A 27,208-nucleotide genomic window follows, 5' to 3' on the forward strand; every position below is an offset into this window, starting at 1 on the left:
CACACTTCCTTCTCCTTTACCATGAGAAAACCTTCTCACCTCGAGGAATAACAGAGTAAATCCCCAAAGGTCCAAGAGGGTTTCTTACCTATCAGTCCAGGCAAAGAGGGAAGAAGCAAGATCCAGAAGCTTCCCTGGGAAGGGAATCGTTTAATCAGGACCGGACCTCACCTGCACCCAGTGGACAGGGGTGAGAGGAGGAATGGGGACCCTGAGAGAGATCCCAAGCACTGAGCACGCTGCTGGAAAGCAAAACAACCTTCCAGCTAATGGGTCCTGGCCCTGAAAGCTCTGGGTCATTTTCTAAATTGTTTGAGCACTGAATTTCTGTCATGCATCCAGGGATGCTTCCTTCAACCTGCTCTGTGCCCTGGGGCAAATCCAGCACAGTGCTGGCTAAAGCATGGGGTGCTGAGCTAGACCCCAAAGTCTCTGGATACCATCTGAGACCCAAATCTCAACGCTAAACTATCTAAAAAGAACTGACACCTGCAAAATACAGTTTAAAATGCAGAAGTAACACCAGGGAGGCCACATCCATGTGAGTCCCGACAGAGAAGGTTTCTTTCACTGCACTTTTACACTTTTATTCAGGTGGGATCTGCTTCTGGCTTGAATCCCACCAGGAGTGATGTGAGGGGCTGTGAGGGCTGGAGAGGGGGTGGTGTCCCCAAGGGAGTGGCGTCTGTCCCCAGCATGAGCACACGCCGTCAGGTCTCTGTCTCGCTTGCATCGTACAGAGGGTTGAGGTAGAAGACCTGGAGATCTTTAGGTGTCTCCTCTCCAAGGTCAGCATCTGGAGGCTCCTGCAACAGCAAGGGAGGAGAAACAACTGATGGGGAAGAGAAGAAAACCCTTGGCAAAACCCACCCAGCTGAGTTTCCTGAGAGGCCGGTGACCTGAGGGAGAACGGGAATGTCCCACAGACCCCTCCTGGCCTGGGCAAGGCAGGGCCCTGTCAGGTAACCCCAAGAGGCTTTCAGAGATGCGGTGGCACCCAGCAGCTCCTGCCCACGCCCCCAAGCACCCCGGGTCCCTGAGTGGGGACTCACCACATTGAACACGGGGTTGTCGAAGCCTTTGTCACCGGCTGCTGCAGGCGACGCCGGCTCCTCCAATCTGTCCCAGGGCTGGGGCAGGCGCAGGGCAGGCAACCTGGGGAAGAGCTGGGCATCACCATGCACATCCCTCCCACCCTGCGCTGCCCCAGCTGAAACCCTGCCTCTTCAAGAGCTGGATGGGAAAACGTACAGGGGCAAAATGTCAGGCTGCTGCTGCAATGGGATATTTGTACCCTTTCCCAGGGAAAAGCCGCTGTGTCCAGCAGAAATCATTAAGCCTGGGCATCTGGGACCTGCATTCTGGAGGGAGGAGTTTGCAGAGGCAGACAACTCTAGCACAGGCTTCACTTTGGAGTAATCATTCCTTCCCTGTGGCCAAAATGAATAGCCACAGAGCTGACACCTGCTCCCACTGCAATCTCAACAAGTACTAATTACTTTTATCATTACTTTTATCATGTTATAATCTTTTCATCTTAATTACCATCACTACTTGTATTATTTTCTTCATTACTTTTATCCTAAGGGTCCCAGGCTCTGAGCACCTGCTGCATGTGGGCTCAGCAGCAGGTCCATGCACAGCACCTCAGGAGCTCTCAGGGAAGCTCTGCCAGGCCCCTTTCAGTGGAAATAAGGGGGACCTGCAGCAGGAGTGGGACAAGCCCGGGGCTCATCTTCAGCTCTGTCTCCTGTAGCTGCACAAAGTTCCCTCCTGCTGCTGACAGAGCTGGTTTCAAAGGCCTGTCCAGCATCCAAAGAAGCATCAGTGAAAGATAAATCATCAAGTAGCAATTACAGGTCTGGGAATTTTATTTAAAAATTAAATGAAGGCATGGGTTTACTGCTAGGAAATATCATGTCAGCACGTGTGGGGCAGCAGGGAAAGTGTTGCTGGCCAGGGCCACTGCTGCACAGTGACAAAACCCCAGGGGAGGAAGCGGGAGGGAACGAACAACCTGACTTTGTGAGCCTGTGACACGGCAGCCCCAGCGAGCTCAGCACCCCCTGGCAGACGCAGGTGCACTCTGCACGTGAAAATTCAAGAAATTCCTGCCCCCTGGTTATAAAATGTGTAAAGTCAACCCCACCTGCCCACAGCTGGGTAAATGAGACAACCCACAGTGGCCCAGCGGGCAGCCAGTAAACCCTGCAAAACCCTCCACTGAAGGTGGGTGCATGTGGGAGGAGCAGCGGTGGGTGTCTCAAGCACCTGCCACAGGCAATGCTGGGATGCCCTAATCACTGCCACACCCCATCTCCAAGCTGTGAGGGAAAAAGATGATGGAGAAGGGGAATTTCTGATTAGCTGCCAGCTGTGGTGCAGTCAGGTGCACCCTCCAGCCCTCCCCTGGAACCTGCACTCTTGCACTCCATGCTGCGTGAACAAGCAATGCACGAGAAGCTGCATTTACTTTTGGATGCTGTCTCTCCCTTTGGCAGTTATGAAGCTGTGGGACAAGTGTTTTGCATTATTTTGATGCATTTCTATCGAGCAGCCGTCAGGTTCAGTCCTCCCCTCCCCAGCAGGGCCACAGACTAAGGGTGCCAAGGAACAGGAGATGTCACCAGGCACCATGACCAGGCTGTGCAGAGCCCCAGCTGAGCTGCAGCAGCCCTGCTCCCACTCGAGGCACATTGCACCCTGCCAGGAGGCAGCTCCTCCTGGTCATGGAGGAGAATGAAGCAACAGCCCAAGGGTACAGAAGTGCCTTTCAGCCACCTCACCTCCAGCAAACCATGAGGAGCAAGGACAAGTTTTGAACTGATACAGGACAGGTTTAGATTAGATATTGGGAACAAACTCTTTACTGTGAGGGTGGTGAGGCCCTGGCACAGGTTGCCCAGAGAAGTTGTGGATGCTCCATCTCTGGAAGTGTTCAGTGCCAGGCTGGATGGGGCTCTGAGAAACCTGGTCTAGTGGAAGGTGCTGCTGGCTGTGGCAGGGGGCTGGAACTAGATGGTGTTTGAGGTCCTCCCAACCCAAACCACGCTGTGGTTCTGTGAACAGTAATGCTGGGGGTAGCAGGCTGCCAGGCCTTGTTCCTGTCCCTGGGAGCTCCGGGCAGCACCACGTGCCCATGTGTGCCAGGCTGGAAGGACAGCCTGGGCTGGCAGCTGCTCACATGCAGAGGCAGCCTGAGTATTTGCTGCTGGCAGAAGCCCCATCCCTACCTCAGCTTTCCCTTTCTGTAGAGAAAGAGGATCCCTCCAAGGAGCAGGAGACTGAAGAGCAGCCCCATGACTGTCCCTGCTGTGATCCTGCTCACTGGGTAGCTCCCCACTTGCCCCCTGGCAGTGTTGCCAGTGGCCACTTCCATTTTGCTGCTTGAAATGCCAAGAGCTTCACCTGGGAAGAAAGAGGGATGAGGATTACACAGAGCAACACATCCCCACACCCATGGCAGAGCCTTCAGCTGGGTCTGGCCCTGCTTGCCAGGTGGATCGCCCTTCCCTGAGAACAGGGATGGGATTCACCAGTGGATGGACTCAGTAGGGACAGAGCTGTGGGTCTGCCACCCACACAATGACCAGCAGGTCCCTGGCTGTGACCTGTGCAGCCATCAGCATCTGCCAGCTTCCACTGTCTGCCTCCACAAGCAGCATCCTGGCTGCAGAGCAGCTCTGCAGACAGGGACCTGGGGGCCCAGGCAGGCACCAAGCTGGTCATGGTCAGACATGGCACGGAAGCACACCCACATCCCAGGCTGCACGAGGAGAATTGCCAGCAGGGCAAGGGAGGTGACCCTTCCACTCTACACTGCCCTGGAGAGCCACAGCTGGACTGAGCCAGGCTCTTCTCAGCAGCACCCAGTGACAGGGCAAAAGGCAATGGGCAGATACCTAATATGGTAAATTCCACTTAAACACATATTCATTTAAGTATTTATATATAAAAAACTGGTTTACTGTGAAGATGGTCCGTTATGGAGACAGGCTGCAAAAAGATGTGGAATCTCCACCCTTAGAGACGGTCAAACCCCACTGGACATGTGTGCTGCTGGCAGGGAATACAAAGCTCTGGCCAGCACGGCTCTGGGGGCACCTGCAGGGGCCCTGCTGAGAAGGACAAGGGCGTTACCGTGCTCTGCTATGCTCTCCATGATGTCTGCTGCCAGCTGCTCCGCAGCAGTGCCCGCCTGCACCCCGGCTCTGTCATCAACCAGCACAATTTGGATGAGAGGAGTGGCGCTTCGGGACGTGATGCCCAGGAAGGTCTGTGCTTTGTGCACCTTGGATATGGCCATCTGCACGCCAGCGTATTTGGGCTTCCCAAAACACAAGGAGACACATAAAGCACGTGTGAGGGTAGGCACAAATTAGTCACACCTCCAGACAGCCACGGTGGGTGCAGCTGCAAGGCCCACCTGAATCCTCACGTGAGCCCCAGCACAGAGCTGCCATCCCTGTCACGGCAGTGCTGTTGCATTTCCCAAAGGAGAGGCTCGTAGGTCCCCTCTCTCCCAAGCTGTGACCAGCCCCCACGGAGGAGAGCACGCTGAGAAGGCAATTTCATCTATCACACCCATTAAAAGCTGTATTAAGACGTGTGGCTGTAAGGAGGGCAGGCAGACAGCTTTCAGCTTGGGATCAATAGAGCAATACTCTGCTATCAAACCTCCCAGTGCAACGCAGAGCACACCTCCTCCCCCAGCAGTCCCTGGCAAAGAGGAGAGATGCCATGTTGTGTCTGACAAGCAGCAGCGAGAAGTGATGTTCTCTAGAGCATCTGAGAGCTGAGCAGTGCCAGTCCCTCACCCAGTGCTTGCCTAGTGGGGAATGGAAAAGCAGCTCAGCGTCGGCCAGAGGCCAGGGAATGCCCTGCTGCAGGTGTGCACGATCCCAGCTGTGTGCGCTGAGCTCCCGTGGGACCTAGACCTGAGCTCCTCTGTTCTCCAGAGCAGGGTTGCCAGCAAGCCCCCCGGCATCCTTCACTGCATGTCAGCAGCTCTCCCTGCCCTGAGCTGGGCGGATGGTGGGGCTGCGGTGGGGAGCAGGGGCCCAGCCCCACATCCAAGAGGTCACAGGGGAGGGTGGGCCCTGCAGGGTGGTGGGGAGTGAGCCGCACCCCTGGCATCGCTGGGACCGCATGCCCGCCCCCAACAGTCCCACAGGCACCGAGTAACGGGAGGAGGTGGCCAGTGGCTTGTGGTTTCATGAGCCCCTCCCAACCTGACAGGCTGATGTACCTGGCTCAGCAACTCTTGGACCAATCTGTCCTGGTACTTCTGCAGGTCAAAATCAGGAGTGAAATCCAGGTTGATGGTGGCCCCTGCAGCCAGAAAACAGACAGACATCAAACTGTCACCATGGCAGCACAGCTCTGGCTGCCACAAAAGGCTCTGGGGACCCTCTGGTACCCTCTGCAACTGGTCTGGCTGGGCTCAGAGAGAAACCTCCCTCGCTGGTGTTTTTGCCAGCTGGGTTTGATGAAAGGCTTTTGGTTTTCCAACATATTCTGGAGAGAGGCTTTCCCTGGAAAGCTTTCTCCCACTTATCCCTCTGGGAAGCTCTTCATGTCCCTGGTTTTGGGGTCATGAGGCTGTGGTGCAGAGCACTACCCTGGCTTTGGGGGGAAGGCTGAGAGGAGGGAACACCCGCACTCCCTGCACCACTGCGCTGCAGTCATGGAGATAAATATTTTCCTGGGAAAAAAATACAGTTAAGCATTTGCTGAAATTTTAAATTGTCCTAAAGACTGTAAGGGACTATGCTTTTAGGAGCACATTGGAGAAACATATGGTGCCATTTTAATGAATTTGGTATAATATAGCAAATATTGGATAATACCAAGTATCCAGGTAGAGTTGTGCATGAAGAATTGCCCCTAGCAACATTTCATGCAGATTAAGGGAGAAGCACGCATTGCAGAGACAACACTGTCAATCTGCATGCTTTTATTTTAAATGAAATTAAACAAGCTGGCTGTTGGGAAGCTGACATCACAGTGGAAAAGGTTGCATTTCCTCTGCGTGTTTTCGGCTGCATAAACTCAGCAGAGCCCTATTAGCTTGACGAGCTGTGACATCCTGACAGGATAAACCAGAAGCAGGGACAAAGGGCTGCAGCTCAGAACAGACTCCCAAAAGCCAGGATCTCTTCAGAAAGACGTGCTGGGAAGGTGGCAGAATGAGATCTGCACATGGGACCCACGGCAGCAGTGATACAGCCAAACTTCAGCTTACAGCAGCAAGCATCCCCTGCACCCAACTTTCTCCCATGGAGCCAGGGGAAACAGGCTGGTGCATGGCAGGGAGGAGGAATAGGGCCCCCACTCACCACAGACCCCACAGCAGTGGCCAAGGGGCTGCAAAGGGCTCTGGCACGCTGGCTCTGGGCACGGCCTCCCCGATGCCCTGAGCAGGGCTGCGCAGATGCGGGGGCCATCCTGAAGGAGAGCAGGGCAGCGTCAGTCCCTCCCCCTGAAAACTGCACTGGAGCCCCCAAAATGGGAAAGGGAAGACTCACCAGGGCGTTCCCGCAGGCACAGCCAGACTTATCCGGACAGGCAGTGCCTGTCACCCGGAGAGTGCCATTGCCATGAAACTGCAGCGGGGCAGAGGGGCCCCCCAGGTACCCAGCCCAGGATGATGGGGTGTTCAGCTCCTGTGCAGGGAAGAGCAGCAAAGCGGGTGAGTATCCTGGGACAGGTCCCGGTGCTGTCCCCAGGCACCCAGCCGTGCTGCTGGGACACCTGGTGCCACATCTGATGGCCATCACTGGGCAGCCCCGCTGCAGCCAGTGATGCAGAAGGAAAACTCTGGCAGTACACCCATTCCATCTTTCCCCCTGGACCGACAGAAAAACTCTCTCTAAAACCAGAAACAATGACAATGAGATGGCTGGGCCTTTTCTTCTTTTGCTTTCCATCTTTCTGCTCACTCAGAGAATTCAAGTTACCAGCTTTTCACTACTGGGAGGAAGGGGACTGGATCTGAGATGTTTTCCTTCTGTCTGGGAAGAATTTCTATGTGCTTGGCATTAGCAAAGGCTGAACTGGACTGACCAGCCTCATCCTGCCAAGTCACCAGTGATTCCCTTGCACACTCTTCCACAGGAAGTGTCTCGATGGTCTGGCACAACAGGCAGATTTCTCAGGGCCTGGGGTGAACACAGTCATCACAGAGCCCAGAGCAGGCTGGCTACAAAGGGATAGAGAAGCTCATAAGGTCAGTTCTTAGGAAATATGCTATAATAGTAAAAAGCACCTTCTCCTTCTATCTCATCACTCAGCAGCAGCCCCTGCCCTGAAGGACACCCAGCAGTGATCCTTGCAGGTGAAGATATGCTGTGGGGTAGTCTGAGGCATCAGCAGGACCAGCATCACTCTGAGCCCCCAGGAGCATCCACCTCTCCACCCCTGGGGCTTTGTGTGCCTGGGGCGAGTTCCACTGGGGTGCTGCCTCTTCCAGACTCGCCTGCACCCGCCTGGGCACCAGCTGAGTCTATTACTCAAAAAGCAGCTACCTAATGCCTGGCCCTGAAATGGCAGATCCCAGCCAGCACAGCAGTAGAAATAATAAATAACTTATGAAACGCCTGCCACATCTCCCACTCCTGGAAGGAGCTGGTGTTTACTGCTGCAGCGCTGTGATCTTCTGCTCCTCTGACCAGGAGGGACAGGGCTTGTGGGGAGCCTGATTCCCAGGCTGAGGCACTGCAGGCTGCCAGCGCTTCTATAATTATCCCTCCAATCAATTAAAGAGCAGTGCTGAAGCAGAACTGGGAGATGATCACTGGGCCACAGGCCATGTTAAGGTCGGGGGCAGCAGGGAGGTGTCCTCAGACGGTCCCTGAGCAGCACGGCTGCAGACACGTGCTTGGGAAGGGAGGGACCCCTGGGAGCTGGAGAAGCTGCCATTTGCTGGTGGTTTGACCCCTCATATCGGCCCTCTTTAAACACACACAGTGAGACAGCCTGCGCTCCCACACTGCAGGGAGGGAGGCGATAACAAACCGCTCGATGCAAAAAGCCATCGAGGCCATCCACAGCAGCAGCAGCAGCAGCTCATGAAGCTGCAGCCCCGCGGGTGTGCCCCATCTCCCTGCGCAGCGCTGCTCCCCCATCTCCATCTGGTCCTTCCCGAGGCTGTGGTGAGAAGGTGTGGAGCCAGTTTCTCATCCTCCCCACCTTACCTGGCCCATGACAGAGATGCTGCGGAGATGAATCTCGGGCTGCGATGAGTCGGTGTTCACGCGGAAGGAGGTGCCGGGCTGGAAGATAACATCATCGTAGCGGCACGGGACGCGCTCCTCATCCACAGAAAAGATGGGCCCACCTGGCTTCAGCTCCCCGCTGGGAAGAACATCCTGCCACAGCGTAGGGTCGAACCATGAGCGGCGTTCAGCATCAGCGAACCTCACTGCTCCACCTGGAAAAGGGATAGGAAAGGCTGAGCGTGATCAAACCCACATCCAAAACCCCAGCAGATGCACCTGGGTTGGTAAAACCAGGCACTGTCTGGCCCGAATTGAAGGAGCTCACCCTGTGGGTGGGGAGCTGAGGGCTGGCCCTGGCATCATCCTCATGGGCAGCCACTGCAGGCATTTCCCAAAACTTGGCCAAGCTTCCCAGAACTCAGGGCAGGGATGTCAGCCCAAATCCCACATCTGCCTGCAGGCTTCCAGGTCCAGATCACACAGGATATTTTTTTCCCATTTTTTAAAGCTCATCCTTCTGGTTAAGGAGAAAACATCTGCCGGAATGCTGAGTAACAGCTAAATCTGACACAAGCGGGTATAATAATTCATGTCTGTTTCCCAGCAGCCTGGCAGGTCTGCAGAAATGTGAGCAGCCCTGTTCCCTGCAGCAGATAACCCCAAAGCTGGTGCTCCATTCAACTAACAATTATTTAACCATTAACCATTTCCCTCCTGGTTAGTCTCATCATGCAGTGCCCTGATTCCTTCTCTCCCTTCCCAGCAGCTGAACCTTTACCAATTCAGCCAGCATGCGTGTACTTAGTGACAGAATTACATGCATTCGTTTTGAAATTGTGCTTTAAAGAAGTCCATTTGTGAAAGTTGTCCCAGAAACGCCAGCTGATTTCAGGGGAGCAGTGCATGGCCAGCAGGAAAAGCCCAGTGCCAGGCACAGATGCCAGAGCATCCCTGCTGGGGGGCAAATGGCCCAAAAACAAAAACAAAACAAAAGACAAATTATAGGGATGAGGGATTTCAGAATGGCTCCAGAAAGTCTTAAGCTACAATCCTTTCTCTGGGGAGACTGATTTAGACTTTTCCTCCCTTTTCTCTCTCTCTCTCTTTTTTTTTTTTTTTTTTTTTTTTTTTCTTTTTCTTTTTTTTTTTTTTTTCTTTTTTTCCCTCCCCCATTCAGAGTGCAGGCACTGCACAGGTGGACTGCTTGAATGCTTCCTTGCTTTACAGGAACTAAAAAGTTACTCGCCACTGAAAGCATGGGGTAGCTCTTAAGCACCCAAAATACACCTCCCTAGAAAATAGCTTTCAGATAATAGCAGGGCCCAATGACACAAACCTGCTGTCTCAGCCATGGGCTGGAGGCTGGGAGGTGTGTGTGGGGCCAAAGGCCAGCTTGCTGTGATGGCCATGGTTTGGCTCACCAGCGTGTAACTCCTAACTGGTTTTCTTTAGAAACACCATGGCTGAGAAAATAAGGGCTTTGATGTGGCTACATGCTTAATAGGCAGGGGAAAATACAAACAATATTTGCCTCTCTGCTACAACTTCAAAGGTTTCCCTACTATAATTACCTTTTTAGAAGACAGGTGATCTAGGAGGTAAAAAAGACCTGATGCGAGGGAGGTCATCAAAGAAAAGGTAAGTATTGAAGAGGAATGATTCACTTTGCTCTGAGGTAAGACCTCTGTAGAGGTATTTGGGCTGAATTTGCATGATTCATCACAGGCTGATGGGGTGCCTGGTTTGGGCACAAAATACCTGAGTCACAGCCTGGATCCCAGCTGCCATCGAAAGCTGTGAATGCTGCACCAGCTGCCAGCACGAATTCTCCGTCCAGGGGCAGGTACTAGATGAAAGGATGCAGAGTGTTACTGTCCTGCTGCCAGCCACCCAGCCTTGTAATCAAACAACACTGCTAATTATTAGGCTGCCAATTACCCTCACAGTCTCCTTTACAGTTATGAGGAGCTACTCTTAGCATGCCCCAAGTAAACGGGAAAATATCAGCTCCCGGTTTTACAGATGGGAACCCTGCAATGGGGAGGGGCAGTTTGACATTATCTTCCATAAAACAGAAAAGAATTCAGAGAAGCCAGAAAAGGAAAAAGCAAAATAATCTCTTTAACAGTTTCTTCCTCCTCTTGCACACACTTGCAGCAGCTCAGGAATGGATTTACATGCAGCTGGTACACCAAGAAAAACCCAACCTTACTCTGCAAGTGCCAGAGGCCCCTGCACTTAATGGGCTCCCACCTCCAGGGGCTGTGCTTGCCCCACAAAATATAACTCAGGGGCCCAGGCTATGAATTTACACCAAGCACAAGCTAAGGGAAACACACAGTGGCTTTTGGAGCAGCTTGCCAAAGCCAGACCCTCTTCTTGTTGGGTAGGACACCACGAGCAGGTAGCCAAGGTCACAGTACTGACCTGGCTTCAGCCTGGGATCATTGGCAAACCACAAGAGGCACAGCTCTGCCATGGAGAACCTTTTCAGCAAGAAACTGTGGCCACCTGGGTCACCAGCCAGCACTGCTAACTCTAGGACAGGCCCTTACAAAGGATCAACTCAGACAACTCATTCACAGCAAACAGGTTACTCAGCCCAGCCCATCTTACTTTACATTTAGAAATTGCAGAGAGGAAATCATGGTTTCTCTCAATATTTTAGATCAGTGATGCTCAAGGCACCCTTCTCTAATTTGGCCTATCCAGTGTTTTAGCATCACTCCCCAACAACAGCTGAAAACCCTCCAGGACTGAGTTATGCCAATGTACAGGGTCCTGTGCTCAGGCAGAAAAAGTTAAACGGGATTTTAAGGTTTCATCTGCTTAATTGGTCTTTAAATATGTATGTAGGTTAGAGAAAGCAAGACTTATGACTGACTGCTGCAGGTGGCTGTGATAGCTCTCTGTCCCTGGCCAGTCTTGCCTGAGGATGCTCAGTCCCAGCCAGAGGCCACCACGGGGAAGGCACGGGGGAGGTGGACAAGGCAAAAACTCATCATCTCCAAACTGTAGGGAGGAACCTGTTAAGAAATTTAGTGCCCTGGTGGTGCAGTGCTTCGAACGCCTAAGCCCTGGTGCCCCTCTTGCTTCAGGAACCATGAGAAGCCAGGATAGAGAGCAGAGGGTGGCTGCCACCAAGAAGAGTCCTCCTCAAAGTGCTCCTCTGCACCATCTGCTCCGGACCCAGCAGTGCCATACATTGGGCTGGAGAAGAGGGGATGACCCTGGGAATAACCGAGGTTGGGGCAACCTGTGCCCCAAGGCTGTGGAGTCTCTCCCCCAGCCAGGAAGAAGCCTTTGCCCATGGAAACTGCTCCATCAGACCACAGCCTGTGTCCTGCCATCAGATTCTCTGAATTTCTATTACTTTTGAGTAGAGGAAATTTGTCCAATACTGAAGCACTGAAAAAGGCTGAAAGGTCTGCCAGGATACAAAAGGCATCATGTCCTTTAGCTGCAGATGAAAAAGCCATCAAAACACTGTCTGTTTTGAGGCTCGGGACTTGGCCTGCATTCAGCTGGGTGAACGCAATGCTACCACATTCACCTGTGCTTCAACCACAGAATGTGGCTGAACTTCACTTCAAGTGCCCTGGCTTGTTTTCCTGTGAGCTCAGGCAGGAGCAGATGAGGGGACATTTTGGAGCAGACAGCTCATCCTCAGGCCAGTGCCAGCAGCACTGCCAGCCCAGTCCCTTCTCCCAGGCTGGGCCATTGCAGCCTGGAGCCCCTGGGTACTGCCTCTTGCCCGGTTTGCAGGCTGAGCCCTGAGACCGGCTGTGCACAGTGGGGCCAGGCAGCAAGGGTGCCCAGCTGCCTCTGGGGCCCATCTGAGCTGCTCAGCATGGGGCTCTGGATGGGGTGCAGCAGATCCCTTTACCAGCACAGGGTACCAGCTCTTCACAGCAGTCAGCTCTGGGCACTCAGACTCAGCAGCTGCTGGCGAGGGGGATGGTTACACAGCAGGACTGGGATTGGTCTCCGCTTGCCTTCCCAGGCTGCTGAAGTTGGCCTTTGTGAGTGTTGTGGCTGGATCAAGACCACTGGGTTGGGAAGCCCCTGCTCTCATCCCTCCCTGCCTGGCAGCTCTCTCCCCTGTAGTTACCACTTTGACTACGGCTGTGGGTCAGAGCTTCCCCATCACCCTGTGATGACCAGGCAGGACATAAGAAGCTTTTGTGTCCAAGGGGATGGTTCATTCAGACCTTCACAAACTAACTTGGGGAAAAGGAAAACACATCAAGGATTCCCGTGGTGGGGCTGAGTTCAATATGGTAAGAGAGGAGATGAGGTTTGGGAGGATAACTTGCTCAGTTTGAGAGGATAACTTGCTCAGTTAGGGACACACACACACAGATGCACAACACTGGTTCCATGACCAGGCGAGGTGGTGCATCCTGCACGTGCTTGGGAGGGTGGGCGGGTCTGGATGGGCCAGCAGGACACAGCACCTGTTCTGCTCAAGAGGAGAGCTGGGAGAAATGCCTCATGCCAAATCTGCCTCATGCCAAATCTGCCCCATGCCTGCAGCGCCTTGCTCTGCAGACATTGGCCTCTGAGCTCTCTGGACAAGATGCAGCTTCTCCAGCCACCACAGGAGATCCTCCTCCACTGCTGAGGCCAAAATCCCAGGCTTGCTGGACTTCCCAAGTCCAGAGGAAGCTGCTCATGTGGGTGTCAGTGTGGCAGGGAAATGAGAGTGAGCACACGCAATGTCCTTTCGCACCCTGGGATTACCCAAACACTGCAAGCACCAGCCCTGGAATTAAGATGCAACACAACACGATGCAAGACAGGGGACAGAGTCACCTCATCTCCACAAACATGAAGTTCAGGAAGAGCTCTGTACTTCTGCTTCGTCACAGGAATTTCTGGGTCTGGGCCCTGCAGCTATGGCTCCCTGCCCACTGAGGCAGCCGTGCTGCATATTCACCACCAGCCCTGCCTGAGATTCTCACCACTGGGCAGCATTTCAGAAGTGTCTCCATCATCCAGTGGTTCTTCATAAATAATTTGCCCTTTCTTTTTTCCTAACATAAGTTAAGCATCTCGGCTCACTGCAGTGGACAAATAGAGACTCGGTTTGGGCAGTTGTTTTCTACCTTTGGGAGTTTAGTATGGAAGTTGCATACAGGTTGGGCCACTTTCCAAGTACATTTTGAACTGAGCAATGACAGTACCAATGGACCAAAGCCAAAAAGCTGGCGGTTTCATCTGCTTTCCCTTTCTCCTGCCAACCTGTACTCCAGAGCCATTAATACAGTGAGTGCTTAGAGTCCCATTAGTCATTTCCCATCCCTGATACTGGTAAATCACTTATCCCCTTGGTTATCATTATCAAGTGTAATGACAATGGAAACACAGTCATATCTTCTCTTATCGAAGTCAGGAAAAAAAAAAATAAAAAAAAAAAAATAGGAAAGACCCCTTGTGGTTCTGGGACCAGCCCCAGCACCGCACTACCAGAAGGAATCTGCCGCCCCAATGCAAAAGTGAAAAAGAAACTAACCTCGAAAATGTGAAATAAAAAAATAGCAAAGTCCTGAGAGATGGCTTTCCAGTCAGATAGCCTTAACCAGCCTCTGCACATCCTGACTCTGCTTGAGTCACAAGCATTGGGCTGAGATGACTGACAGGAGCACTGTGACTGGCATGTCACCATCATCAGCACAGGAAAAACGCAGCACTTGTGCTTTAACGTGGGTGAACAACACTTGTGACTGCAGCCAGGTCTTCTCCCAGCCTTGTTTTTATTTGCAGCATCAATGGATTTGAATTCCTCGCTTGGATGAGATGGTGCCACCATCCCCATCATTCATCCCTAAACCTGCCTGGGCACACTGAGCTCCACAGTGCTGCAGGTCAGCAGCCATCCACCATGGGTACATCCCCCTGCCTGGTACCCAGCCCAGGAGCAGCTTCGGTGCTGGTGCTGCTGGTCCTCCATTGAAAAACACCACTGGGATAAGATGCAGGTGGGCTATTGCTCCAACACAGATTGCTGTAACCCACCACAAGCAAGAATGCTCAAAGGAAATTATTTCCATTTCATCTTTCCCAGCACTGCCCTGCTGGGGCAGAGGCAGCCCATGGGCAGCAGCAGGTGCGTGGGCCCTGCCCATTCTGCCCACAGGTGGGAACAGCAGGGATTTTCCCAGTGCCTGCTGCGGCTGGGGGTCTCAGCACAGCTGGTGGTGGTACCTGGCTGATGCCCCAGAAAGGCACAGGGCCAGGTTCACCCACAGGTGAATCCCTCTGACAACTCTAGAGCATTGCCAGGGGCCCGCTTGCAGCAGCATTTTTTGGGTCCATTATTGGGGCTTAATTTATTCACCTTCTGGACCAGGAGAAGCTTTCACCTGCACCCTCAGGATAGTGTCCTTCCCCTCAGCCACACATCCACCCCACACCCTCAATTTACTGCCAAAGCCAGCCTGTTCCTGCCACGGCCCTCGATCCCACAGCAGCTAGTCCAGGTCCCCAGCAAGGCAGGATGACCTCCTGCCACCCCAGGACCTCTGTGTGAGCCGAGAAGGGTCACCTGCTGCTGGAGTAGCACCACAGACCTCCCTGCCCAGGCATATGGTCCCATGAGGAACAGGGCTTTAGCTTCCCAAGGAAACCAGGCCAGAAATGCAGCCCATATCCCCATGGAGCCCATGCTCATGCAGGCTGTTGCAGCTTGCCTGGGGCACAGAAGCTGGGGCTGCTGTCCATGGGCCCCACCAGCAGCGGTGGGGATGCCCACAGCTCTGCTCTGATCCCAGCAATAGCTCACCCCTCTGCTCCTGACCCAGAGAAGGCAGGAGCACAGGCACAGGAGTGGTGTGCCAGGGGATATCATCATTTCAGTGTCATCCCCTGCAAGTTAACGTGGTGCTTGGCTGCTCTCCCTGCCCATGTCCCTGCCTCCCCTGTGCAGCAGCAGCAGCAGAGCCGTGCTGTCATTAATGCCGGAGCCGGCTCCCCTGCTGGGTCTGCTCCTCACCTTTTAGGTCGTGTTTCAGCACACGGGGTCCCCACAGCACCTGTTCAACCTGGCCTTGCCACTACATCCCCTGGCACGGGGGTGGCCTGACCCATCACATCCCAACACATCACCATCCTGCCCATCCCTACAGAGAAGCCACAGCTCCTGGCCATCCCCCACAGGTGCTGGCTGGTACAGCCCCTCAAACCACCCCACAGGGCCCAGCAAATGCCATGGGAGGATAAAACACAAAAAACAACCCCAAAAAGCTCATTAACTTGATTGCAGATCCCCAGTACACACTTCTAGCCGAACACTGTACAGACCCCGACAGTGTACAGAAACCAGGTGTCACAGGGAAGCCCCTTGGGAAGCTGAAGACATTGAGCTATGGATGCAGAAGACAAAGAGACGCTTAAAGCCATTTGTCAAATCTACTTCAGGTTAGTTAAGCTCCTTTTCCTGAACTCTCCTCTACAGACAAGGCCAGAGAAAGCCAGGAAGAGGCTTGAGGTGTGGGCAGAAGGGCCATGCCCAGCACTGAAGGGACGGCAGACGGTCCATGGATCAGCCTCCCAGCCAGAAGAGCTCCAGCATCCGCTACAGCCCAGGATGCTGGCAAGCTGCTCTGCTCATCACAGACTTTAGTTAACTCCTCCTGCTGGAAACCAGCCTGAAATGAGCAAACAGACCCGGGAAGACGAGTGTAAATGGCTGCTTTACCAAACTCCTTTCCTAGCACACACCTTCAGTGTGAATGCTGACAGAAAAGACTGCAGGATTCCATCTTGGAGTTACGTGCTGGCACACACTCCCCTGAAATTTTTTACCTTCATCTTAGGGGAAGGAAAAATAATCCCTTTTCTGGTCGTCTCATTACCCCGCTGTCTGGGAAGAGGTGGGGGAGGGAGCACCGGCGCCTGGGACTAGCGCGAACTGTGGCAATTCATTAGAGCCGGTGCCCCTGGAGAGCAATTGGCATTTCAAGATCAATCTCTGCCAGGAACCGAGCGGGAGCATCCTGCAGCAAAGCCGAGTACATTCTGCTCTCGCAATTAGGCAGCTAAAAATATAAGGCTGGGGGAGGTGTCCCTGGTCAGACCCCAGTGCCCCGCACACTCCAAACCCTTGCCCAGCCTGGCAGCCCCTCGTGGGGCAGGCAGGGAGGGGGTACAGACAGATCCCGCCCCACAGCAGAGCTCGGGGATGGGGCAGAACTGGAAAGGTGATGCCAGGGCTGCTGAGTAACCCCAGACAGTGTCCTGACCCTGGGGCTGAGCAAGGCTGCTCTGCCTATGTGAATAAACCAGACTCCTGCCGCCCCAAAAATAGAAGCAGCAGCATCCATCCCTGGCCCACATGTCAGTGCTGGCCGGCTCAGGCACAAACTGCACCAGGGCTGGTGTTACTGGGGCAAACACCAGGCTCACTGCTGCAGCCATGCCCTGGCCTGGCTCCTTTGGAGGCACAGCCATAGCCCGAGGGTACAATCCCTCACACGAGTCTTTTTCCCCCCATCAGGGGACAAACAAAGCCAAAGTCTGCCTAATCCTGGAGCACCCATGCCAGGCATCATCACCTCCATTTCCATCTTTTCTGCACATTTAGTCTCAGGCACTTCCAAAAGCTGGCTAAATAGTGATCTGCATCTTTAGGCAACTAAACACCATAGAAAATCCATCCTAATCATAACGGCTGTGCATCAAAGCCACTTACGCTTAAGCTGGATTTGGATTTAGTGTGTGACTGAATTAGGGATCCATTTGAAACTTCAAATAACCACTAAGCTGGGTGCTCAGTGGGTGAGCTCTGAGGTAGGAGGCAGGCTCTGTGCCCCAACATCCTCCTCCCAAGAAGGCATCTCCCAGCACCTGGCTGGTGCCCACACGGGATGGATGGGGAGGGGAGCTGGAGAGCTCACCATACAGAGGTGAGCTTTCACATAAATGTCTAGGAGAGGAGTGATGGTGACACATGAGGACTGCCCAACACTCCACTCAGCTGGGGAGTTGGGATGGGAGGTCTCATGCTGTCCCTCCACCACCAGCACCAAGCATCCTTCCCTACACTTGCCACACCAGGCACTATCTTCATGAAAGTCATGGAGAGCCTAATCCCCCCTCCATCCTGAATTTCCTTCTATTCTACTATAGCAAACAACATTCTCCTTTTTCTTTTCTTTTTTTGGCCAAAGGCTGTATAGCATCTCCATGGTGACTCTAAAGCTTAATGTATTCTTGCTGATTTAAGTGATTAATGCTCCAGCGCGTGTGGCTGGCAGCCGAACAGGTGCAGCCCAGCCTCTCTGCAAAAAGCCTCATGACCAATTCATTTTCTAACCAGCTGGTTTCCAAATTTCATGCCATTTGCATGAGTGGCAGCCCAGCTCAGGTGGTAGGTTTCATTCCTTTTTCATCCCTAACCTTGGCAGTCCCTGTATCACCTGGTGATAGCAGAGCACGGCAGTGAACAGGAGGGAAGCGCCTGAGCTGAAATTAAAAAGAAATATTAACCACCTCACTCAGAGACATGCTGGGACAGTTGACAGGGAATTGCTGGGGCAGTGATGATCAGCAGGAAGGTGTGAGCTGCAGTACAGGTCATAGGCAGGGTTGGCTGCCCAGCTGCAGTGCAATTCAGTGCAGGAGGGGAATGGTGCCCTCACAGCCCATGTGATGCTTCATTTCCTCATGGATCCCCTAGCAGTCTTCCCCATCCACATAGCAGCGGGACTGTAAAATTCACTGTAGTCCTGGAGCCTGTGCAGCTGCCTGCCAGCAGTGGGGACCCAAAGAAACCCCAAGGCAGCAGAGGGCCCCCAGGAGCTCCTGCCAGCACTCTGGATCCTTTGATCCTTTGATTGGGACGAGCCTGGGGTCACTGGGACACCCTGCCCCAACCCTCAGTCACAATAGGGGCCATGCACCCGAGCAGGGGGCAGGGCCATGGATGTTGTTTTGTGTTGAGCAAAGGTTGTGTTGATCTCCCTCTCCTCAGGCTGTTCAGCTCCACTCTCCAGCTTGGCTGAGGGAGGCTCAGCTGTAATGACTGACACTGCTCTGCAATTATGCACTTTGCAGGCCTCTGATGAAAGTACTTTAGAAATATTATACATTCATCTGTAAGTAAAATAAAATCTACTGGAGTGGTATTTTGCTCTTTTCTTCTCTGGGTAAATTCCACATCATTTATTACATTATATTTGTACGTATTTCCCCAGCACAGTCTTTCCTTCAAAAATTCATATTTAAAATACCATATAAATAAAGTATCTTCTCCAAATATTTGTAGAGGGATTAAGTGTGGCACATGGCGTTATTAAAGCATCAAAACTATTAGTGGCATAGACAGCCTGAACAAATTACACCACATAAATTTCAAGGGCTTCTTCAAATTTAATGGCCAATAAAAAGGCAAAGCTGCCCTAAAACCAAGAGAGGAAACTTGTCCACAAGTTCATCGGGGCTAAAGAAGGAGGTTTTCCGAATTTGATCCAGCCTATTTCTTCCTGCCCCAACACTGAGAGGGACCACTGGTGACCCATCCCCCACTGGCAGGGTGGGGCAGTGGGTTTGCTTTTTCCCTTTAATTCCCCCCTGTTAAATTTTACCCTCCAAGCGACAGAGATTGAGAGCCCATGTTTTCCATGGCTGCCTGTCAGCCTGCTGTGGGGCAGAGTTCCTCATGTGAGGCAAAACCAGGTGCTCAGAAACCCCTCTGAGTTGAGCCTCCCCCTCCCCAGTCTCGTATCACTCAACACACACATTTCAGCAGGGTGTCGTGCCCATCCTGCCACAACTATACTGATAATACCACAGAAAAATATAAAACCCAATGGCATTTGAAAGAAAATTTCTCAAGTAACATTTTGGGATTTCCCAGAACAGTTTGTTTTCATTTTGAGATATTTTGATGTCAGCTTCACTTAGCCTCTGCCCAGGGCTAGTGCCTGTTCGGTGTCAGCAATGCTGTGGGTTGGTGCTCCTCAGCCAACTACTGCCAAGCTCTCCATCACATGGAGGGGGTTTTATTCCGCCTTTGAGGAGGAAAAATCAATCTCTTTCAAATGAAATTGGATTTTGGTGGACTCTCTCTCATCTCCCCTAATTAAAAAACAAACAAACAAACAAAAAGCAAAACAAACAAACAAAAACCCACAGCAAATCAGCAATGGGCTTTTTTGGTTCCATGGTACAGAGGAACCCAAGCTGCTGTAGGACTCTTGTCCCCTGACCCAGCTGAGGCATCCTTGGTCTGGCTGGACCATGGAGGAAAGTGTCAAAGTTCATGGAATAATTTTAAAGTAACAGAGGACAGTAGGACATTAGGCATTAGGAAAACTCTTTACTGTGAGGGTGATGAGACACTGGCACAGGCTGCCCAGAGAAGCTGTGGATGCCCCATCCCTGGAAGTGCTCAGGTTGGACGGGACTTTGAGCAACCTGGTCTGGTGGAAGGTGTCCCTGTCCACGGCAGGGGATTGGGATTGATGACCTGTAAGGTCCCTTCAAAGCCAAACCATTTTATGATCCCATGGAAAGGGGGACAGGGGACTGTGCCACCAGGCAGAGCTCCAGGGCTGGCTCTGCCCTCGCCCACCCTCACACACCTATGCACACCATGCCTTACCATGTCTGTCAGCGCGTGGGGAGACTGGACAAAGACTGAGACAACCTGTAAGGAAAGCAAGAATAAAGTGTGCTTTGGTCTGTCAGGTAAAGGAGCTTTTCCAATGCCTGATGGTGTGTTGTGAAAACAAAAATAAAAATAAATTTAAAATGTCCATACCTTGTCCTTCTCAAAGTGAACCACATCCCTGGCACAGGGGACTCTGCCTGTATCCCAGTTGGAGGCGGTTTCAAAATTGGTGTTGGGGATCCACTGCTTGTACACGGCAGCGGTGGCAGCTGGGAGGGAACAGAAAAACCAGTTTAACCCAGTCCATAGGAGGCACTGGGAGCCCGCTCTGGGGTGAGCTTGACATTTTTAGGCCAGATTTGGGGATTTTCCACCCAAGAGCAGCTCCTGCATTGTCCCTGCCGAGCAGTCACAGCCCTTCTCTACGAAGGGGTTGTTTTTTGGTTGGGTGATGGTTTAACCACCCAGACAGGAAGAGAAACAAGGGACAAACACTCAGCAGGCGGACAGAAGGCAGGAAAGTGTCCTGCAGGCAAAGGGTAAGAATAACACACACCTGGTAGCTAAGCGATCCTTACAGGGGGTTTTGTTGTCACTCAGTGTTGGGGAGGAAGAAGCCAAAAAACCCTATAAATATGATTGCTTAGATTCTGAGAATGAGAAACCTGTAAGTGAGATAGAATTGAAAGTAAGTTTTGATGTTTGAGATGTATTAGATACTGGATCTCTGGGAAAACAGTTATGTGACCATCTGAAAGTTACCTGCAGCCAGACCCAGAGGTCAAATGGAATGTTCTGTCTCACCCCTCAATGTATGGTTCATCCCACACCTGTACCCCTCCCCTGAAGTATCAGGTATCTGTAACCCCATTGGCCCAAGGCTTGTTCCAGCCCACCTTGAAGACCCCTGATAAGGGGTCCCAAGGGGGCTGGACGGTCTCTTTGCTCTTTGCTCTTTGCTCTCTTTTTGCTTGCACCCTTCCCCGAGGACTTTCCTCTCTTGGAATTTCCTCTCCCTACTTCTCCCTTCCCCCACTTTCCTAGGCCTTCCCACGAGCTGCAGCCTGGCAGCTCACGGCAAGGCCCCCACATCCCTTACAATAAACCTCATCTTCTAAAACCTAACTTCAGAGATCTCTCGTCTACATTCATCTACACCGTCCTGGAGTCCTCAGCAGCAGGAAGAGGCATATTTCTACAATTGGCGCACAACGTGGAAAACGCCAGACCCAGCCTTTCAAGCTGTGAGAGACTTCCCCATGGACGGTAAATTACCAGTTGTATGCTAATCGGTGTCGTGAGCACAGTATATCGCTGCAGGGCAGCGTGAGGCTGGAGCTCTTTAAAGTTGCCGAAGACAAAACCTTGAGCACGAGGATCGTTACTAAGTAGCGAACACTCGGAGCTCTGAGGAGGTTTTGTCTGGCGTCCCTCGAGCACAGACGGCTGCTGCTGAGCGGCGGCCACTGGGGCTCACGGAGGGAGTTTTGCCGTGGTACGTTGCCACGTGCGTTGAGCGCGTGTGGGCACTGCTTTGCACTGCCCGCACTGAAGCGCCGAGGGGAGGTTGGAGTCCCGAGCACGGAAGAGCTGTTCCGGAGCAGCGCCTGGAGCCGTGACTCTGAAGGGGACCCCGCGCAGTGTCCTGAGAGCCGACTGGAGTGTCTGGACAACCCCTACGTCGGATCTCGAGTGAGGACCTGCTTCTGCGACATCGAGGTGAGCTACACTGGTGTAAAAATGGGGCACTGCCATTCTACCCTTGATAGAGATCTCTATAAGAAACTTAAGTATCTTTTACGCTGCAATCACAGTACTTTACATAAGCAAGAGCTGAAAGACCTTTTAGAATGGACTCTAGTTAACTTTCCCAATGCTGACCGTTCAGCCGTCTTTACCAGAGACTTTTGGGACTCAGTTGGAAATAGACTCTTTAATGATATTTCACTGAAGAATTTTGCTGTTGCTGAGCTCCTTCCAGCTTCTACGGCTCTCGCTGAGCTCTTCGCTACAATAAATGCCACTACAGCCGCGGCACCTGGTCACGCCGCTCCCGGAGATCCCCTCCGCGTGGCCGCCGGTCTGCAGCGGAGCCCGCTCCCCTCCCCTCCCCCGCGCCACGTGGTTTCGGCATCCGCGGCCCCGCCGACCGCCGCGGCCCCATTCCCCACCCACGTGGCCGCGGCACCCGTCCCTTCGGCCCCTACGCCCCCACCGGACCCTGCGGCCCCTCCCACCGCGCCCTCGGTCCCGTTCACGGCTGGAATTCCTGTTACCGGGGCTCCCTCCCCCCGCTCCGTTGTGCCGGGCCCCGTCCCCGTCTCTGCCCCTTCGAGCCCGCCCACTGACAGCGTCCCTGCGGTGCTTCTCGCTGCCGGCACGGCGGCAGCCCTGCCCCCTCCATACCACGCGGCCCCGGCTCTACCCCCCCTCCCTGCCGCGAGTCCCGCCGCTCCGCCTGCCATGGCTTTTGCGGCTGTGGTTGCCGCCGTTGCCGGACTCCTCCACAACCAAGCGGCCACAGTCTTGCAAGCAGCACAGAGTCCCCTCGCAGCGGCCGACGCGGCGCTGGCGGCGCAGCCGCTCTCGCCTGTGCCCGCCGCTGCCTCGCCGCCGCCGCCTTTCTACGACCCGGTGGTGCCGGCTGCAGCGGTGCCGGCGCCCGCGGTGCCGGCGGCGCCGGTACCGGCTATCCCTGCAGTTCCCCTTGCGCCCGTCACTCCCCCGCGTGTTCGGGCGCCTGCAGACTGCCCCAGCCCCACGCCGCGGCGGATGCTACAGCCCGTTCCAGTCCCGGCTCCGCGGCGTGCCCTGGCCCTGCCCGCAGGCTACGAGCAGCTCACTCCCGCGGCACAGACGGCGGCTGACTATGCATGCCCTGTCCCCGCTCCGCGGCGAGCCCTGGTCCAGCCTGCGAGTTACCAGCGGCTGAGTGCCGCGGCACGGACGGCGGATGGCCATGCGAGCCCAGTCCCTGCTCCGCGGTGTGTTCTACCCCGCCCCCCCGTCCCTGCCGGAGCAGCAGCTGCACCAGACGCCGCGGCCGCCACCGGGTTCGCTGCGCTGCCCCCTGCCGCAGCCCCTGCGTGTCCTGTGCCCGCAGACTCCTTCGCGTTCCCTCCCGCGGCCCCTGAAACTACCGCTGCTGCGGCTCCCGCGCCCCCGCCGCCTCCCGCGCGCCCCATGCGAGCCGCCGCCATAACGTCCCCCTACACCGAGACTGCGCAGCCCGCGCATGCGCAGTACGCGCCAACCCGCCAAGCCGCATCACCGCCTGTAATACAGCCTGCCAGCTCCCGCAGCCATGCAGAAACCTACGCTCAGCCGGAACTTGTTACAGTGCCATCGCAAATAGTCCACACTGCCGCGCGTGCTGCACAGCCCCCGACGCCACAGACTTCAGCAGTTTCTGCACGACCACAGCCTTCAGCAGCCCCTCCCTCGTCTACGACCCTGCACACAGCACAACAGCAACACGATTCTACAGCGACTTATATGTATCCTTCCGCGCCTCTTCCACCGCCAGACCTACGTGCTACTGTAACAGCTTCATGCCTGACGACTCCTCCCGCGGCTTCAAGTTCCTCTCAGATGTCTTCACTGACAAGCTCTCTGCCTCCTGCATCCCTGCTTCTGCCTCCTGCATCGTGCCCAAGCATGACAGAACCACAGCTTGGCACACAAGCCTTGCAACGAGAAGGGGGAGGATGGAATGTGGCAGCCACTTTAACAAATACAGGACAGACAGAGAACTGTTTTGCCCTTGCAGCTGCCAACTCTCTCAAATCTGAGGATCCACCACCACCAATCCCGATTTTGGAAGGTCCCCAGAAATGTTCTGATGACCTTCAACTGACAGACTGGCATGAAGTCACACGAGAAATTTGCAAAGAAGAAAATCTAAATCCTTTAGCCATGCCTGTGATATTCAGCCAGCAAGCTGGAGGTCCCAGAACAGGGACACCTATCCCATCTCAAGACATGAAAGAATTGCGAAAAGTGATAAAGGACAGTGGCATCTGCTCTTCATATTTTAAAGTACTGCTGAAAAATACCCTAGAAAGAACACACCAAACCATAAAACGCATTTTAAGCCAAGTGAAAAGGGGGAAAGCCCAAGTGACACCTCCAAAAAAGAGATTGAAGAAAGCTCAGTATGTTTATCATTTTCTGAACAGCTCTGCAAAAGAGCCTCACCCTCACATTTACAGACATTTCTTGAACACTAAAAAGGTAAAACTGAAAGTACACCCCCCAGTTTCAATTAAAAATTTAAAATCAAGACAGCTAGAAAGACCATATAATCCTGTAACATGGGGGAAGAGGTTTGCATTTGCCTCCACAGAAGGAGGACTCAAGTGGGTCCCAGTGAAGAACGTGAAACCATACCACGCATCGAAGCCTGCTGAGACCCCCACATCAGCCAGTACTTCTGCAAACCAAGAAGCAAGCACCCAGACCTGAGCTGCGCAGAATCATCAAGAGAAGATGATCCGCCAAAAGCAGCCCAAGAAAAGACTGGAGTTTTATTGTTTGCATGTTACTTTTGTTCTTTTGTTTTAGTTTTTGTAGTGAAGCTTTACCTAAGTCAACCAAAGATGAATGTCTGAGTTGTTTTAGCTAAGTCTGCAGGCTCTGATACCATCTGTCTATCCGACAGAAGCCCTGAAAAACCTGTTTAGTTAGAGTAACTTTTCCAAAAGATTTTGAAGGTTTGTGCTGCATGAATTTATCTGATCACTCTGTTTCCATTCATAAACAATTGCAAGAATTGAGAGATTTAGCTAGCCAAATTACAATAGATGACCCATCCTGGCTAGACAATTTGTTTGATGGTTTGAGCTTTGCACCTTGGCTAAAGGAACTTTGTAAGATAGGTTTGATTGTTTTAATAGTAGTAATTGTAGTTTTAGTAGCGGTTCCCTGCATACTTCAGTGTGTGAAGAAAGTAATGAGTAAGACAGTGTCTAGTGTTTTAGTTGTTAATAAGAACGGGGGAGATGTTGGGGAGGAAGAAGCCAAAAAACCCTATAAATATGATTGCTTAGATTCTGAGAATGAGAAACCTGTAAGTGAGATAGAATTGAAAGTAAGTTTTGATGTTTGAGATGTATTAGATACTGGATCTCTGGGAAAACAGTTATGTGACCATCTGAAAGTTACCTGCAGCCAGACCCAGAGGTCAAATGGAATGTTCTGTCTCACCCCTCAATGTATGGTTCATCCCACACCTGTACCCCTCCCCTGAAGTATCAGGTATCTGTAACCCCATTGGCCCAAGGCTTGTTCCAGCCCACCTTGAAGACCCCTGATAAGGGGTCCCAAGGGGGCTGGACGGTCTCTTTGCTCTTTGCTCTTTGCTCTCTTTTTGCTTGCACCCTTCCCCGAGGACTTTCCTCTCTTGGAATTTCCTCTCCCTACTTCTCCCTTCCCCCACTTTCCTAGGCCTTCCCACGAGCTGCAGCCTGGCAGCTCACGGCAAGGCCCCCACATCCCTTACAATAAACCTCATCTTCTAAAACCTAACTTCAGAGATCTCTCGTCTACATTCATCTACACCGTCCTGGAGTCCTCAGCAGCAGGAGGAAGCTATTTCTACAACTCAGAATAATAAAACAAGTAAAGATCCCTCAACCTTCACTTTCCAGAAGGTACAGAGTGGGCATGCAGAGCTGGGATACCACTAGGGCAGAGCAAGAGAAGAAAGGGCATTTGCTATGGGACATGCAGCACAAGTATGGGCTGGTTTCGTGTGTTTAGAGCTAGAGGGGGAGGATTCAATGGTGTACTTCAGCCTGAGGCATAAACGTGTTGGGAAAGAGGGTTCTTCCCCTTGGGGTTTCCTGGGACAGTGGCAGTCCTGCCCTTGGGGCCCCACAGGAACGGGTCTGCTGTCCAGGGACAGGACATGGCAGGGGGGGTTCACTCTGACCTCTCTGACTGCAGAAGCACAGCAGAGCAGCCTCCCAGCCCGACACTGCCCAGGCTTGGCTGGGGGGTGCATGCTCAGCCGAAGATGAATGAATCTCCAGCAGCCTGAATTAAATGGCTTCAGGCAAGCGAGTATGAGAGAGAAGAGAAAATGACAAAACCCCCTACTTTTGCCGTTTTAATGGATCATCTTTTCTGTGGGAGAAAGACACACAGAATTACAAAGGAAGCAGAAAGCCCGTGGTGGAAGGGACCGGGGCACTGGAGAGGGAGCGCCGGCCCACCCTGGGGCGGGAGGGGGGCTCTGAATGACTCCAGCTGACAGAGGAAGGTGCACACGGCCTGGGCCCGGCTACTCCGAGTGACGGGCTGCGGTATGGCTGGAGAGTCTCTGTCAGCACACAAGGATCACCCGGAGGTGTAATTTGCGCTGTTTTACTCTGAGGGGGGCTCTGCGGAGACCGCTGGCTGTAGTGGCCATCTCCAGGTGAACGGGAAACGATGTATTTTTAACCAGAATGGAAGTCCTGGAGCCCAGGCGCAGAGGGGCTCCTCGGCCTCATGCCGGGCGGAGGATGCCTGAAGGAGCCCTCAGGCAGAGCCAACACACCCGTGTCCTCTTTAAAACCCTCCGAGAGGGGAACAAACATCACCATGATAAGAACTGGAGCCAAGAAGCTGTTCGAGTGTTGTGAGCATAAACACCTCGCTGGCTCAGGGCAGAAAAGAGCTTAAGAAGGAGGAGAAAAAAAAAGGCCCCTAGACAGTAATGGCAAGACGCTCCGTCCTTGCTGCGGTTCCCTTGTGCCCCTGCCGCCCCGGGAAGCTGAGGAATGGCGAGGTCAGAGCTCCAGCCGAAAGGCTCGGCCAGCCCCATCACACAGCCTCACGTCCCGTAGGAAAGCGAGCTCCCAGCCGGGCACAGCCTGGGAACAGCTCCGGGTCCCGCCCGCTGCAGCAGCGGCTCCTCCGGCCGGGGGTCAATCCCTGTGCCCGTGCGTTCCTCACCCTCCCCAGCCCAGGCAATATCAGTGTGCTGTTCAATCGGCCCTGTCTCCCGGGAAGCGCAGTCCTTGAACATCAAAGGCACATACATATTCAACAGGGAGCGCGTCCTGCGGCGCAGCGCTGCTGACTTCAAAATGAGAGGCGCGGCAGGCTCCGCACGGCCCTGCCGGCCTTCCCTGTGCCCGGCGGGAAATGCCTTCTCCCGTCTGCCTGGCGGGTACGCTGTGAGGGACACAGCCCGCGACTCTGCTCCGAACCAGGGCTGCCGGCAGCACACGCGAGATGCGGAGGTCGCCCACTGGTGACCCCTGCTCGCCACGGCGGCCGGGCCCTGGGCGTACTCACCCAGGAGCCGCAGGACAGCCAGGAGGAAGAACAGGCGCTTCATTTCTCCGCCGGCTGCCATCCCTGGGCTCCGCGATGCCTCCCGGCTGGA

The 27,208-nt window shown here is 53.6% G+C and overlaps 1 protein-coding gene across 1 annotated transcript; it reads right to left on the reverse strand.

Annotated features, from left to right (window-relative positions):
- Nucleotides 1-626: 626 nt before the first annotated feature.
- AMN (amnion associated transmembrane protein) lies at nt 627-27,208 on the reverse strand. The gene is made up of 12 exons (XM_040067833.2): nt 27,118-27,208; nt 19,984-20,102; nt 19,825-19,869; nt 9,978-10,065; nt 8,196-8,431; nt 6,528-6,665; nt 6,339-6,447; nt 5,249-5,331; nt 4,141-4,327; nt 3,234-3,408; nt 1,053-1,155; nt 627-806 (listed from the first exon to the last, which is right to left on the reverse strand). The coding sequence occupies exons 1-12, from the start codon at nt 27,176-27,178 to the stop codon at nt 711-713; spliced, it is 1,440 nt and encodes a 479-aa protein (XP_039923767.1). The 5' UTR covers nt 27,179-27,208; the 3' UTR covers nt 627-710.

Source organism: Hirundo rustica, chromosome 6, assembly GCF_015227805.2.
Source record: "Hirundo rustica isolate bHirRus1 chromosome 6, bHirRus1.pri.v3, whole genome shotgun sequence".
NCBI lineage: Eukaryota > Metazoa > Chordata > Aves > Passeriformes > Hirundinidae > Hirundo > Hirundo rustica.

Excerpts from the sequence above, each read along its gene's own strand:
- AMN (XM_040067833.2), bottom strand. The coding sequence starts at position 27,178 with ATGGCAGCCGGCGGAGAAATGAAGCGCCTGTTCTTCCTCCTGGCTGTC. Across the intron at positions 19,870-19,983 it reads TTCACTTTGAGAAGGACAAG|GTTGTCTCAGTCTTTGTCCA; the intron begins GTATGGACATTT and ends CTTTCCTTACAG. Across the intron at positions 6,448-6,527 it reads GTGCCTGCGGGAACGCCCTG|GATGGCCCCCGCATCTGCGC; the intron begins GTGAGTCTTCCC and ends GCTCTCCTTCAG.